The 16,120-nt window shown below is 39.0% G+C and overlaps 1 protein-coding gene across 6 annotated transcripts in view; it reads right to left on the bottom strand.

The window, feature by feature from the left end:
- The window catches only part of rbms3 (RNA binding motif, single stranded interacting protein), a 453,566-nt gene that overhangs the window by 120,550 nt on the left and 316,896 nt on the right, over positions 1 to 16,120 (bottom strand). For all 6 annotated transcript variants that reach the window (XM_047383175.1, XM_047383169.1, XM_047383170.1 and 3 more), the window contains one exon: positions 7,181 to 7,338. In XM_047383175.1, the coding sequence (XP_047239131.1) occupies positions 7,181 to 7,338 (158 nt within the window). The remainder of the gene's footprint in view (positions 1 to 7,180; positions 7,339 to 16,120) is intronic.

Here is a 16,120-nt window from a genome sequence, read left to right as displayed (position 1 = left end):
TGGTGCATGTGATTATTTGATTTGTAAAAAGACAGTGAAAGACAGTCAAAATGATGAGTGAAGGTCACCAGACACAGAGTCTTGTAGTCTTGTAGACAGCATTAGACAAAATTATCAGAACCTGACAGAACTGGATGTGGGTTGTATTCTGGGCTTGAATGAGACACGGTGATCAACAGCACTGATGCTGGCCATATAAATCAGAATCGGAATAAACTTTATTGGCCAAGACTATGTGCGCAAACAAGGAATTTGAGTTTGGTTTCAAGCGCTCACAGCATTAAGTATAGAGTAAGTACAAATAATATACATTACATATGTTAAGTATAGATATATAAACTTTAAAAGGAACAATATGCACATTTATGTGTATTTACTGGTAATTAATTTTTTTAATATATAAAGAAAAGAAAAAGAGTCAGACATGGTGAGCTGCATGAGCTTCTGGTGGAGGATGTCTGGGTTGATGGTGTTGAAGGCCGAGCTAATGTCCACAAACAGGATCTTGGCGTATGTCCCTGGTCAAGGTGGTAAAGTGGTAGGCTCAAGTTGACTGCATCATTTGCCAACTTCTTTACCCGGATTGCAAATTACCGGGGGTCCATAGAGGGCGCCTGTAATGTCCTTCAGATGCTTTAACACCAGTTGCTCAAAGGATTTCTTGACCACAGATGTCAGGGTAACAGGTCTATAGTCATTTAATCCTGTGATGGTGCGTTTCTTGGGGACTGAGATGATTGGGGAATTCATTGGTCCAACACAGCTTCCTCAGATGAAGCGAACCAAGGTTAATTGTTGTTGTATTGTTGTTGAACAGGTCTTGGTCTGCACACACATGTCCTCACAAAAACAGATGTATTATGTCACAATTTCAGCTAGCTCATTTAGGTCAGTGGCGGAAGCTTTAAAAGCACTCCAATCTGTTTAGTCAAAGCAGGCCAGAAGCTTTTGTTTTGACTCATCACTCTACTTCCTAATTGTCCTAACCACAGCGTGTTTTCCCATCTGCGTCTCCAGTAAATCCCACAGAGAGCTGCCGCACTTCCAACCAGGACTTCCAAAAAACTCTCTGGATTGATGAAAAACCGAAGAAAAACTGCTCTGAGAGGACTGATGCTTATCAGTTGCTCGCTAGTGAAAGTGACTGAAGAATAGCTGCAAAGTACAAAGCAAATACAGAAAAAAACCCCCAAAAAAAACAATGTATGTGGCACCATCTTCAATTACACAGAGACCCAATGTTAGAATCAGTGGGTGCATGGGGAGGTCACCCATATTTATTCATGTTGGAAGGTTCAAAGTTGTCAAAATCAGACCTTACAAAGAGGGGGTGGATGAATCATGCAACAAGAATTACAGAAACCTCATGAAATCTTTCCCAAAAATTGTATTGGATTTTTTACTTTATTGATCCTCGGGGGATCAATAAAGTATCTTTGAATTTGAATCTTTGACTCTAGGGTATTTGGAGATCATTTTTGCCTGTCTCAAACCTTTAAATGCGACTGAAGCACGAACCAGTTTTAGTCAAACTCAGTTTCACAATTTTAGGAAAACCAAAATTGCTTTCTTGTCCTGTGTATGTAAGTTCACTGTGTTAATTATTTATTGTTTGTGTCCAGAGACTTTTAAGAGTCCGGTGACTTCTTGTAGTTTTCTCTTTTTGTGAATTGTTTTTTAAAAAAAGTCTCAAATAAAGGGAGGTACCTTGATATAATGGCTGGAAATGTATTGCTACTTTATAGAGCCAGGTTACTTGTTGCTGGTGGGAACACAATATAGTTCACAGATGGGCATTCTTATGCAGATCATTGTTTTCAGCACAGAATGATTTTCCACAATATTACACTAAAACAAAAAGGCAGCAGAGGAAGCACAGGCCCCTCTTTGACCTCTACTTAGTTGGCTAGCCTGCTGAGTAGAGGACATTTTTGTAGCTCACTGATCATCCAAACTGACACATTTTGCAATGGGATCAGTGGGTAAAATCAAAATGTTCCCAACCTTGGGTGAGCTTAGACACATCAAATAAACTAAAGATTTTCCTAAAAAATGGCAATAAATGGATTTAATGTTTCCATCATTACACAAAGGTCAGTTCGGTCAAATTTGAAGGTTTTACAGAACAAATAACGCCAGTCAAACAGTAGGATTTGCTTTTCTGTGCATAAGGAATTGCTATCAGAAGCTAAATTATGTTAGGTCACAGTAACATTAAAAACAAACATTTATATGCATGACTTTGTACACCTACGCAGTAAATACATTTCAGATTTCCTTAGACAGAAAAGCCTAATATCAAAATGAGATTGTTTTTCAATGCAGGCCACAGCGACTGCAGTGCCTTTATTATAGTATGCTCCTGGAATGTGCAGAATTCATCGCATTCCATATTTTCATGCTTTTTCATCCACACCACCCTGAAATACTCATATCATCCTGTCAGCCTCTCACTTCTCTGTCCTTTGTCTCTCATCCCTCCCCTATCGCACCCCTCATTCTTCTTTTTTTTTTAAACCATAGCTTCTTTATCGCTCTCACCGTCCCATCCATCTTACTCCCAGCCCATCTACACCCTTTCTTTTTGATGTCTCTCTCTTGTTCCTCCCTGTCTTTCAACCTTGGTTATTTTCTCCATCTTTCACCATTATACTCACTCTCTTTTGCCAGGTCTCTCATACTATCCATGCCCTTCTTTTCTTTCTTATTTCTCCATTCCTTTCTTTTTATATAAAGCTCATTTAACAGCAACATCTGTCTCTCTTTTCTCTATTCTTACTATTATCTTTCAGAATAAATAATCTTTCACACTTCCTGGTATGATTTCATATTAACCTTGTAACCACCCTCTTTCACATCTTTCTTTATTTTCCCACAAGGCCTCGACTGATACCAACAGGTCAATCTGGCTTAGCTAATCAATAATTATGGCTACTGGCCTCGAGCACATCACTAGCACTCAGAATCAAGCAATTAGCTCAGTAAACAACTCAGCTGAGTACACGGAGTTTACTGAAGGGTGGCTACACTGTGGAACAGCAAAAAGTGTTGCTTTTCTTTACATATGTTTGTTTACATTAAAAACAAACAATTAAAACTAATATGATTTGATTGATTAATGATTTAGGTGATTTTTAGACATAGAAGTCTAAAAAATCTCACTGTTTAGTTTCAAGGCTGACTGATAAACAAAAGAGTTTAACCTAAAAATCAAATATGTCCACAAGATTCCCAGGGCACTAAAGAAAGAAACAGGCCCACAGCATCACAGATCCTCTACCATACTTTACAGTGGCCATGTGATGACTGTTGTTTAGCACCAGAGCTACTTATAGTTTGTTGCCAGAAAGGTCAATTTTAGTCTAATTTGATCAAGGCACACAGTTCCGGTTAAAGTGTCAGTAGTACTCCAGGCATTTACATTTGTTATGGTATGACAGAAGAAGCCTCTGATTGTCATTGTCACTCTTTGCTGCCATTCTCCAACAGTGAGTTTTGAAGCTTTTTACCTCCCTTACTATCTTCCTCACTCTCTGTGGGGTTGTTGTGCATTTTTAGCTTGGAAATCAATGTGCACGGTAAATATAACCTTTTTCGGAAATTTGGACCTTGTCGTGGAACCATTTCCTTCTGAGATTGACACATCTAGAGCTCCATGGATGCAGAAAAGAGATCTAGGTTCTCATCTCCATCTCTTTCTAATCAACCACAAGTGAGGAAGGCCACCAACATCCCTTTGCCAGCTATCTTCAGATCCAGCTCTGCTTGGTAAGGGGGACCAAATATCTCTTTCCCCTGCTTCTGTTTCTAGGACAGGTAATAATTGTGTTAAGATAGGGTCTTGCATGCAAACCAACCCTCCTTTGTTTTACCTGGCATATCATTCAGGAAAAGTACTACACCCTCTCTCATGAACCAGGACCGGACCTCAAACGAGATTTAAATATCCGGCTCTTTTCAATATCCACTCCCCTCTGTGTTGAAACACTTTTGGGTAACAGAGCATGGTCTTACGTGCTACATGTGGTTCATCAGATCAAACATCTTATAACTATGTCATTTGTTTAAGTCACAGAAGCCATCTTGTTACCAGACCAGATTGACCACACGGCGTTTGGTGTCTTGTTGTTTCACACCTACCCTGGCATACACACCCAAACACTCAAGGACACACACTTACATTATGTTTATAGTAATTAGTAAATGGTGTTCATTAAGTTCCAAACCATAGATTTTATTCCTTGTTCTAACTTTAAAAATTTCTGTTATACGTTTTAAAGAAGTGGTTTGTCTTCACTTGTGTTTGTGTTCTGTGAAATGTCCTGGTTGAAAAGCCTTTGATTTGAAACCTTCATTAGTCTGCACTATAGGTGTCATATTGGTAAAGCCTGATGCATACATGCCAACAGACATTTGAGACTTATTATTTTTATGTATTAGTTGGTGGTTTCCAGAGGGCTAAATCTTCTGTTTAAATAAACACAGCTTTGTGATTCTTAAGGGACATTAATTAATGCTTTGGAGGACTGTTAAAAAACCTTCAAGACATTTATTAAACAATGGTAATAAGTCCTAATGCAGAGACCGTTTTAAAAACCTAAACGAAACTTAAAATGTTTGGTTTCCTCAACACCATCTCTCGTTATTGTCTCCGGAGCTACAGCAGGTAGAAATCTGCCCAGACTAGAAGGCAGTCACTGAGAAACAAACCAGTGAGCCAGACTGTCTGTTGGTCAGTCAGTTGGAGAGTCAGGCAGGTAGACAGGGTGGCAGGTTTGGCTTTTGTGAGTATGCTGCTGGTTAATGGCATCAGGTGCTGCTGTCTGCAATGATTAGTGCTGGGGCTGGAGTAATGGGTTCTGATAACAGTAATGGATCAGCCCACAAACACTTAGCTCAGTTTACTCTCTCTAATGCCCCTCACAGTCCAGCCCTCAGCAGCTGCCTGTCTGTCTGTCTGTCTGTTGACACAGCGAATGGGAGGTCCACGTTTTATGAAATACATCTGTTTTGTCTTCTGCAGACAGTTGTCCTTGTGGCTTCTTTTAGTGACACATTTTACCATTATTGATTATTTCTTCATCCAGCTAAGCGTGTATTATTTTTTTCTTCCATTTTACCTCTCTTACTCATTTCACTTTCTGAGCCCTAATAATTGTCACATAAAACATTCTAATCATCTCTGTTTCATAATATTTTGTCTGTTCATAATGACCTCTACATTTACTGCTTTCTCTGAGACGGATGTGTCACACCCATGTCGCTCTCACATAACTGCTCTCTCAGATTCCCTTTCTATTATATCTGCTCATGTTTCCACTGAGGGCTGCTTGAACAGGTGGTCTGTGGCAGGTTGTTGCTGTGCTCGGTTTGCTGGTCTGCAGGAGGCTGCCTACTTGTTTGAGGGACTGAGACTAACAGGCTAGTTTTTAATGTGTGTTGGTATACGTGCACAAGAGCTTGCATGTGGGGCCTATCTATGCATACGCTTATTTGTGTGTCTGTTTGGGGGTGTATGTGCTCGTCTATCCTGCTTTAACCTTTCAGTAATAGAGCAGGGAATAGGAGAGGACTTTAGCTGGAGCAGGTGATTAAGAAAAATCCCTGCAAGTTGGTGGTGGTGTGGCCGTCACCAGTCTCCTCTGAGTAAACAGGGAGGAATGAGAGCCTGGTGGCTGCTGTCGAGAACAAGGACAGAGTGGTTTATGTCTTTGGGGGATTAATAAGCTGTAGAAAAAACTTTCTAAAGTAGAAAACGGAATAAACTGTTAAATGACAGACTTAGTTTTAGAAATACCGCAGCAGTGACTTTACATCATGGAGTAATAGCCACATTCCAAGAAAGCTTGTGAAATGCGTGGACACTGCAGTTGCTTTGCAAAGAATTCAAAACCTATAACATTTACTCACTTTACAATCACAAACTTCAGTGAATTTTATAAAGAGCTTTTCTGAGAAACCAGCACAAAGTAGTCCATTATGGTGAAGTGTAATGTATTTTTTGTTTAAAAATGAAAACCTGAAAAGTGTGGCTTCCAGTTATTTTAAGCTGCCAAAGTAAATAGTTTGTGGAACCATCTTTTTCTGCAATTGCAGCTGTTGGTCTTGGGGTCCCTCTCTACCAGCATTGCACATCTAAAGACTGAACTTTTTGTCCATTCCTCAAATGTTGGAGAGTGTTTGTCAACAGCAAATTTCAGGTGTTGACACATATTTTCAATTGGATTTACAAATTCCATACTTTCCATTTTTGGATGAAGGATTGGACAGTGCTATGTGAGATGCTGATAGCTTTAGATATTTCTTTTTATAACCTAACCCTGTTTTCAACTTTTCAAAAACTTTATCACTGACATGTCTGCTGTGTTCCTTGGTCTTCATAGTGTTGTCCAACAATGTTCTCCAAAAAGCCTTCACATAACAGCTGTATTTATATTAAGGTTCAATGACACACAGAGTGTATTCACTAATTAGATTTCTTCTAAAAGCGTCTGGTTGCACTGGATGTTATTTAGGAATATTGTGGTAAAGGGGCAAAAAGCAAATTAACTCTATACTCTTGTGAATATTTATCAGTAAGAAAATCTACAACCAGTGATCATTAAGTAAGTAATTATGCATTAGTATGAATTGGTTTCACATAACAATCTAACTAAATTTATTGAAGTCTGTGGTTTTAATTGTGAAAAGTGTGCACAAAGTTAAAAGACAATGAATACTTTTGCGAGGCATTTTATATCCCTAAACATGGAGGTGTGCAAATACACAAAAACACATGGTGCAGAGGATTGCAGACACAAAACCATCTGACTTAGTGAGTAAATAAGTCTCTGTACATATGATGCCAATACACCTATACGCAAACATATGCACATGCATCTGTTCTTTTGCATATCAAATGTGTGTTAGATACCCAAGCTCAGTTAACTCATCAAGAACAATACTTCCAACCGTGTGTCTATTATGACTTTAGAGGAAGCTTCTCAGAGTTCAAAGAACCATTACTTTTATAAGTGTATGGCATCAAGATATATCGATGTACTCTGGAGATATAACATTTCAAATTGAAACCTCAAGTTACAGAAATGCTGCAAGGATTTTTTAAGATAACTGTTTCACATATAAAGCTTATAATGACCAAAAAGTAAATTTTTCTCATTGATTCATGATTCTTCTTTACCTGGCGAAGCCGACTCCTCTGCTGACCCCATTGGCATCCCTAAGTATCCTTGTAGAGATGACGTGACCCAGGGGCTTCAGCATGTTCTCGAGCTCCTGTTCATCCATCGACACTGGCAGGTTGGAGATGTACAAGTTGGTGGGGTCCTGCTCTTGTTGCTGCAGCAACAGAAAGGAAGAAAAGGGATACAAGGAGAGAGGAAAAATGATTTAGAAACAAACAAGGTCACAGTGGATTTTAGAACAGAATTGTAAAAGATTATCTTTAAATGGCTTGAAATATGTCAAACTGCAACATATCTCTGGTTAAGGCACATGGCATTTGGCCTCTGAGACAAACACATTTATCTGATCAAATGCTGAATGGATAAATCAATAATTCACCAACGTCAGGCTCTGAGCAAATGTGTGGGGTCATTTTATTGATTCCTGGAAGTGGAAGGTATAACGGCAGTCTAGTCCGTATTAACATCTCACGTTATGCACATGTTTTCAAGTGCAGTATAGGGCTGCCTGTTTGTTTAATGGTCAAATTTAGAGATCAAATGAGAGAAAAAGATTAACTCCATTATTGAGCAACAGAAGTTTCAACGTATTTTTTAGAAGCAGCTGCTTGCTAGGTGAAGCTGCACTGCTGGTGGTGGGTTTAGCCTGAGGTAATTGTGAGTTTCCCCCATGAAACAGCTTGAGAGCACCCAATCAGTCAATCATCCACTGAGCTAGGCAGTCACAATGCAACGTACTATACCATCTACGTTTCAAACCACTCATTGCTTAAATTAAGCATGAAATGCCATCCCTACTGCTAATTATGGATTTATGTTGTAGGCTGTAAGCACATTAGCATAGCATCCTTCCTCCAGGTAGTAAGTGACTCATCCGATCAGGCAGGCAGCCAGCCAGAGTTTCACTGTTTGTGAGATACATCGCTAAACCCTTTATTGAGCTGCAGTTGGGACCACCATGAGTTTAACACACCAGGGGCTAATGCAACACTACTGATACCCAACTATGGTGTGGTAACAAGCTAGTAAAATATAACGAGAGCAACAATTTGATGAGATTGTAATGAGATTTACTTTCACTACTACAGACACATCAAGTACAGAGGTTGGACAATGAAACTGAAACACCTGTCATTTTAGTGTGGGAGGTTTCATGGCTAAATTGGACCAGCCTGGTAGCCAGTCTTCATTGATTGCACATTGCACCAGTAAGAGCAGAGTGTGAAGGTTCAATTAGCAGGGTAAGAGCACAGTTTTGCTCAAAATATTGAAATGCCCACAACATTATAGGTGACATACCAGAGTTCAAAAGAGGACAAATTGTTGGTGCACGTCTTGCTGGCGCATCTGTGACTAAGACAGCAAGTCTTTGTGATGTATCAAGAGCCATGGTATCCAGGGTAATGTCAGCATACCACTAAGAAGGACGAACCACATCCAACAGGATTAACTGTGGATGCAAGAGGAAGCTGTCTGAAAGGGATGTTTGGGTGCTAACCTGGATTGTATCCAAAAAACATAAAACCACGGCTGCCCAAATCACGGCAGAGTTAAATGTGCACCTCAACTCTCCTGTTTCCACCAGAACTCTCCATCAGGAGCTCCACAGGGTCAATATACACGGCCGGGCTGCTATAGCCAAACCTTTGGTCACTCATGCCAATGCCAAACGTTGGTTTCAATGGTGCAAGGAACGCAAATCTTGGGCTGTGGACAATGTGAAACATGTATTGTTCTCTGATGAGTCCACCTTTACTGTTTTCCTCACATCTGGGAGAGTTACGGTGTGGATAAGCCCCAAAGAAGCGTACCACCCAGACTGTTGCATGCCCAGAGTGAAGCATGGGGGTGGATCAGTGATGGTTTGGGCTGCCATATCATGGCATTCCCTTGGCCCAATACTTGTGCTAGATGGGCACGCCACTGCCAAAGACTACCGAACCATTCTTGAGGACAATGTCCATCCAATGGTTCAAACATTGTATCCTGAAGGCGGTGCCGTGTATCAGGATGACAATGCACCAATACACACAGCAAGACTGGTGAAAGATTGGTTTGATGAACATGAAAGTGAAGTTGAACATCTCCCATGGCCTGCACAGTCACCAGATCAAAATATTATTGAGCCACTTTGGGGTGTTTTGGAGGAGCGAGTCAGGAAACGTTTTCCTCCACCAGTATCACGTAGTGACCTGGCCACTATCCTGCAAGAAGAATGGCTTAAAATCCCTCTGACCACTGTGCAGGACTTGTATATGTCATTCCCAAGACGAATTGATGCTGTATTGGCCGCAAAAGGAGGCCCTACACCATACTAATAAATTATTGTGGTCTAAAACCAGGTGTTTCAGCTTCATTGTATATGTTCCATTTTATTTAGAATTTGGGCTCATTGTTTTAAGGTTGAAAATGAACAGATCTGACATCTGTAAAATAGCCTTTTATGCCTTGTGTACTGTAAACTGTTAAATAATATTTTCAAAACAACTTCTAATACTCTTTTATAGTATTTATCAAAAGATTTGAGTTCCCTTAAAAACAGCACTTTGTAGAAATGAATTATTATAATTGTCTTCAATCAAATTATGAAGACATAAGTTGAAATGATCCAGAATAACCACAGTAGTTTAAGACCTGAAGTCATAGCAGTCCTTGTAAAAATGAGTTGAAAGTTTTAAAATAAATTCCTCTTTCACTGCAGTAGCATAGCATAACACACTGAATATGTAAGAAAGATCAAACGTTTAATTTGAGTACATTTATTGAGTAGGTAGAAAAACAAAACACCATAATAAAAAGTATTGGTGTCTGTTGAACATATTTTTTATGTAGATTAAGCCATATCTTTTGGATAATTTTTCTGCTGAAAGAACAAATGATTGCCCATTTTCATTTTTATGTAGAATCCATCAGATTTCGATTAAAAAATTTCGGGCATTTTAAAGAGTAGTGGATGCCATGAGCTCTCGTAACATTTTTGGAATAAAATATGCTCTCTGCATCAAAGAACTTTCACTACTTCTAAAAGCAGGCATAAGGAGGTTTTCAGCATGTTCTTCTTTTATTTTACACAAACTCATCTAGAATGTTTGCTGCCAAAATCTATTTAAGGTTAAAGCTTTTTTGCTATATAAAGAAGGTAAATATGTATTTGTATGTATATATATATATATATATATATATATATATATATATACCGAACCTCTTTGATTAAATTTGATAAACTTAATGTTTATAACATTAATATTTACAGTGTTATCATATTATTGACCACCAAATCCACAAATTCTAATTTTCACAGATTCAAAATTAATCATGTTGGTTTTTACGGCACTCAGTTTTGCCATATTCAGTATTTTTCCACCTTCAATTCATTGTTACTTTGACCCCTCATACTTGCCCACAGACTGCTGGAGATAGGCACCCACAACCCTGTATGGAAGAAGCGGATACAGAAAATGGATGGAGGATATTTCATACACACATTAGGATCTGTAAACAGCAGTGCCAGTAAGTCTTAAATTCAGGAACTGTCATCCTATCTGCTGGGGGTTGTGGAAAAACGTCAAGCAGCATGAATGTCATTTTTCAAAAGACAGAGCCTTAAATACTGTGATTCACTACAGGCAATCTTGTCTTTCGGTTTTTTTCTGCATCCCACTGATGATCAGGAAAAGTTGAAGGAGGAGGGGAGGATGTGCCTCCTCCAATGTCCTGCCTCCATATTTTCATCTGTTAGAACAGAGGACTGGCCTCTCCCCTGATTAATTAGCTTCCTTATCTGACAAGACATGTTTGATCTGATTAAAACCTTTGGGAGCAGGCTGGTGCCTGAGATCCCAGTGATTCCTCCCTTTAACCATGAAGTGGATTATCTAACAAACTCCTCCTTCCTCTGCATGTTCTCTGCTTTCGGGCGCTTTAGAGCACCTGAGAAAAAAAGAGCACGCAAGTTTGTATGATGCAGGATCTGACACCTAAATGAGACTTAATTAAGTCTGCGTGTGAAAATAATTTTACTGTACATGTGTCACTCTAACAGCTAAGTCCTGTGAGAGTGTGTAGCTCTGAAGTTGCACTTTTTAGATTCTCACTGGTTGCGTGAGCCAATGTTTTTCAAGATTATGTCAAATAGGCTTCATATCTGAAAGCAAAAAGGAGGTCTGGATCAAAGAGTTAACTGACTTAGAAACTCACTCACTGGGCTAAGCCAATGATAAGTCACTGTGTGTGTGCAGTCTGTACTGCGCATGAAAACATCAGAATGTGAAGTGGTAATTTGGATGCGTGGGCTAATTGTAGAGGGGCTCCGTTTGTGCGGGTATTATCATAGGGAGGCCTCCTTTAAGCGCGGCTGCCACACTAACTTTTCCTCTTTGATGATGTTCCGCACCACAAATCTCTAAATACCCAGATGAGAAGGTTAGGAGAGAGGAGTGGAAATAGGAGTATTTTGACGGGGAGGTGATATAGGCTGGTCCATTCCACAAGGAGATTTAATTTCCTTTAATGTCAGCTCTTGCACAAGCACTGCTGTCAGGCTATGAATGAAATGGTAATTGAGGTGTGTGTGCTTGTGTGTATCTGATTTCAATGTGATTATATGGGGCTTTTGTTCCATTAAAGGTACGCTTTATACTGTACGACCGTGTATGTGTGTTGGCATGTATGGTTTTAAAAGCCCCCTTTGCTGCGTGTATCCATCCCCTCGCCATTGACCAGTGTTGTATAAGGTTAATGGAAAGGCTCGAGGCTGCACTGAGGCTTTGATGAGCATAATTCCTTCACCTTGCCACCAGGAGGAGAAGAGGAATCAAACTGTGTGTGTGTGTCAGGATGGGGGGTGAACGACGTGTCATTTCCTGCTGACAGATGGCTCCCTTGCCAGACCTGACAGCCCTGTAGCAGTTATTTCATTTCCACTCCCCTGCTCTGTTTACCTCACTGTAATTTCGGAGAACATTACCATGCTACGGTAAGGAGGATGGGGAGCATTAGTGGAAAATAATATAAAAACTGAAAAAAAGCTATGATTTTCAGCCCGATTATGAGCAGGGGGTTAAAGAATAATAAAAGGTAGAAAAAAGAATGAGAGGTGGAGGTAGCTAAAATGACAGGCAGGTATAACACATTAAAGGAAGCCCTTGCTGCCTTTTGATAATGCTTGAGGAAAAAGAGACATCAAGCTTTAGAAGCCTCTTGCTGTGCCTATGGGGCTCTCAGGGCTGAATCACTTTAACTGTTAAAGGTTTGAGAGACAGATGCGTGTCTTGACCTGGGGCTCTGCATGCAACATTGTACAGAGTATGGGAGCTGCCCTCACTCTCGTGCCAACACATTTATCTCACTGTATCTCCATGGTATTTGTTTGACTTCTTTCACAATTTTCGTTACACATCGTACCTTGGATAAGTACTCATTATGAACTTTTTAATATTTTTTCATTTCAACATGTTTTACAGTGATTTTATAAGACAGAACAACACAAAATAATGCAATTATATTTGCAGGTTTTTTGAGGTATCTCCCCACCAGTTTTGCGCATCCAGAGAGTGGATGTTCTATCGATTCTTCTTTGTAAAATAGCTCAAACTCAGTCAGATTATATGGAGACCATCTGCGGACATAATTTTGAAATCTTGCCACAGACTCTTCATTTGATCGGGACTTTGATTGAGCCATTGTAACAAATTAATATGCTTCTTTCAAAACCATTCTATTGTAGGAAGATGTCTTGCCCAAAGTAAACGATACTCCAGCATCGCATTCAAGCCCAGTTTACAGGCATTCATTGTGGCATGAGCTCAGCAGTTCTCACCATTTATAGCATGCACATGTCCACTATTGCCACAGAATCGATGCAACTGCTTCTCAAATTACACAGCATTAAGTCAGTCATAGCATTACTTAATCACTAGCTAGTCTGTACAGAGGTTTTCTCTGTATTGATGAGGACTGAATCACTTTGGGATGTAGAGGGCTTGAAACTGAAAGTGAAACCAACATCATGACCTACCTTCTGATTAATTCGGCTCACAGTTACTTAACGACCTGTGTGACACTCATACAACATGACATTTCATGCCCAGACAGCCAGTTGATCATCAAATATGAATATCATAAATAAAACGAGCCACTGATATCATGACAAAAGCAAAATACCTCATTGTAAAGCAGGGAAACACTTTAACTTCCACACCTATAATCTTAATACACATTCACTATTCAAGCCAGAAACCTTTTATAAGCATCACACATACTTTGCATCCGTGGCAAGACTTGATGCTCCACAACATCTGCTTTATTTCCTCATGTTTAGACCCACATAACACACAATTTTCAACATTCGAACATTAATGACAAGATACATCGTGTTTTCATCTTAAGTTAAATACTCTGTGTTCCCCTTCTGAATGTAAAAATCCTCTATGAATAAAGATTGATTGATTAGTCAATTGGTAACACCTGGTTCTGTTTAGGGGGATTGGAGTTTAGAGACTGAACAATTATGCACCAAAAAGTTAGGGATTTTATTTTTACCACAATTATTAAACCATGTAACATTTTCATTTTACTTCTATTACATTAAACTAACATAAAATACACTAAAGTATTTGGTAGTAATGTGACAAGATTTATAAAATTTCAAGGGGTAAAAATGCTTTTGTAAGGCTATGTACTCTCTAGCTTTTTGTTCTCACTTACAGTCCTTCCTCCATCTGTGATCTGTTTCTCCTCTGTCTTCCCTCTTTTTTTCACATCAGTTCACACGCGTCTAGCCAAACCTTTCTGATACTACTGCCGTCTCTCATCTCCTCATCCCTCTATCCATGCTTCTGTCTCTTCTCCTTCTCTATGCATCAAGCTTGCTCAAGAAATTAGAGCTGTATGTGTAATTGGTACTACAGGGGATCCTTGCTGCTTCTCTTGTGTGCAAACCAACATTCAGTCTGTGCGTTCTTTCGTATCAGGCTGTCAATCCTTGGGATAACAACACATCAGTTACTACCCTCAGGTATGCCATTTTGGCCTGGTGTGTGACTAAACAGTAGCTCGGAGGAGAGCAATAAAAGCTAAAGACAAAGGGCTATGTGTCAAGTGGTTGGATAAAACAGTAAAGATGGTGTAGCTGCTTTGTTTCTGCATTTGCAAGATGTTGTTTTGTATAAAGATTAAGGATTTCAGAACATGCAATTTGAGCCCTGATATACAGAATGCATTCAACAGACAATAGCCCAACCAAGTGGAAGAAGGACATATGGGAAAGGGAGAGTCAAATAAGCTAACCAAATGCTTAAATTTGATTTTTGAGGAGCAAGAGAGTGAGAAACAAAATGGTAACACTACAAAGGACCTATCATTCTGTCAGCTGGTTAATCAGGTGGTCAGATAACAGCAGGCAAAGTCATAAGGGTAGTTTGCTGCTTTTTTATTTGAGTGCTTCTTTACATCACAGCTTGCCTTAATTGTAGTAATAACTTACTGATCAAACAGGCAGGGGTCTAAACACTACAAAACCACAGAACGTTTCATAGCTAACTTATTAAGTTGTATGTAAATGTAACAACACCTTATTTGCAGTACCCTTTACAAGTATTCATACCCCTTGAGCTTTTACACACTTTGAGAAAACCACAAATATAATGTATTTTGTTGGGACTTTATGTGACAGATCAACACAAGTGCATACATGAAAAAATAAAACCTTGTTGTCATAAAAAAAAAACAAAAAAAAAACTGAAAGGTACAGTGTGTATTGGTGGTAATTTATAGTGGACAAATAATGCCGCACCTTGCCCTGATCACACAATGCCCAAAATGAAACACGGTGGTGGCAGCATCATGCTGTGGGGATGCTATTCTTTAGCAATCATGGAGGAAAAGCTGTTAGAGGCTACACAAGTCTTGATACTTGGGCAGAAGTTCACTTTCCACCAGGACAACTACCCCTGGCAGAGACAAACGTATATTCATGTGTTAGAATGGCTCTATCAAAGTCCAGACCTATTTTCAATTGAGAATATACATGATTGAGCTTCAGCTATTTACTACAAATCAAATTCCAATGAGTTAGACTAGCTTTCTCGGGTTCTGTTCAGTACCATATGGTTTCTTAAAAGCCTCTCTTGTTTCATGGATAACAGTTATATTTAAATGAATAATAATTAAAAGATCCTTACAAGGAGACAATAAGCAACACATTCAGGTCTTAATTTTAATAAGGTCATTATATGGTAAATATTTATCTGAGTTGTATACATATTTACTGAGACATGCGACACAATTACATGTTTCATGAATTAGTAACAAGATAAGTTAAAAGTGGAAGAACGTTTTTGGATATTTTTAAAGCAACTAATGCAAACTTCTCATACAATATTACAGTTTTTTAAGGTTTCAAGTTGCTAAATATTAAGATGCACACTGCATCTCTGATTATGAAAAGTAGAGTATGACAGAAATTTCAATACTTATTACTGTATGCATACATAGTCTGTAAAATCAGTTATGTGTCAAAGAAGCAATCACTTTATATCATCTGTCCTATTTAGGACAGATGACATGTAATACGTCTCTGTAAGATAATAAGCTGATCGATCACATTGGTTACACATCGGGTTGCTGCCATGATTAATCAACCTTTGAAACTGCAACAGGATAATCCACTCACAAACAGATGGTGGATACTGAAACATCCATAACTTAATTTATTGTTTTTACAGCAAAAGGCAGATTAAAGTCTGTCATATGGAACAATGCTCTTCAAAGCAAATTCCTTTAAAAGAGACAAAAGATAAGAAAGCCTGAATTTGAAAGCTCACCTTGCTCACGCAGCGTTCCGTTTGGCTAGTATTCAATGGTACCAGATTAAATAAAAGTCTAACAAATTACCATACATTGCTGCAGAGCAAACCTTAATATATCACATCATTCAG

Source organism: Girardinichthys multiradiatus, chromosome 13 (genome assembly GCF_021462225.1).
Source record: "Girardinichthys multiradiatus isolate DD_20200921_A chromosome 13, DD_fGirMul_XY1, whole genome shotgun sequence".
NCBI lineage: Eukaryota > Metazoa > Chordata > Actinopteri > Cyprinodontiformes > Goodeidae > Girardinichthys > Girardinichthys multiradiatus.
This window is presented reverse-complemented; position numbering and strand designations above follow the sequence as displayed.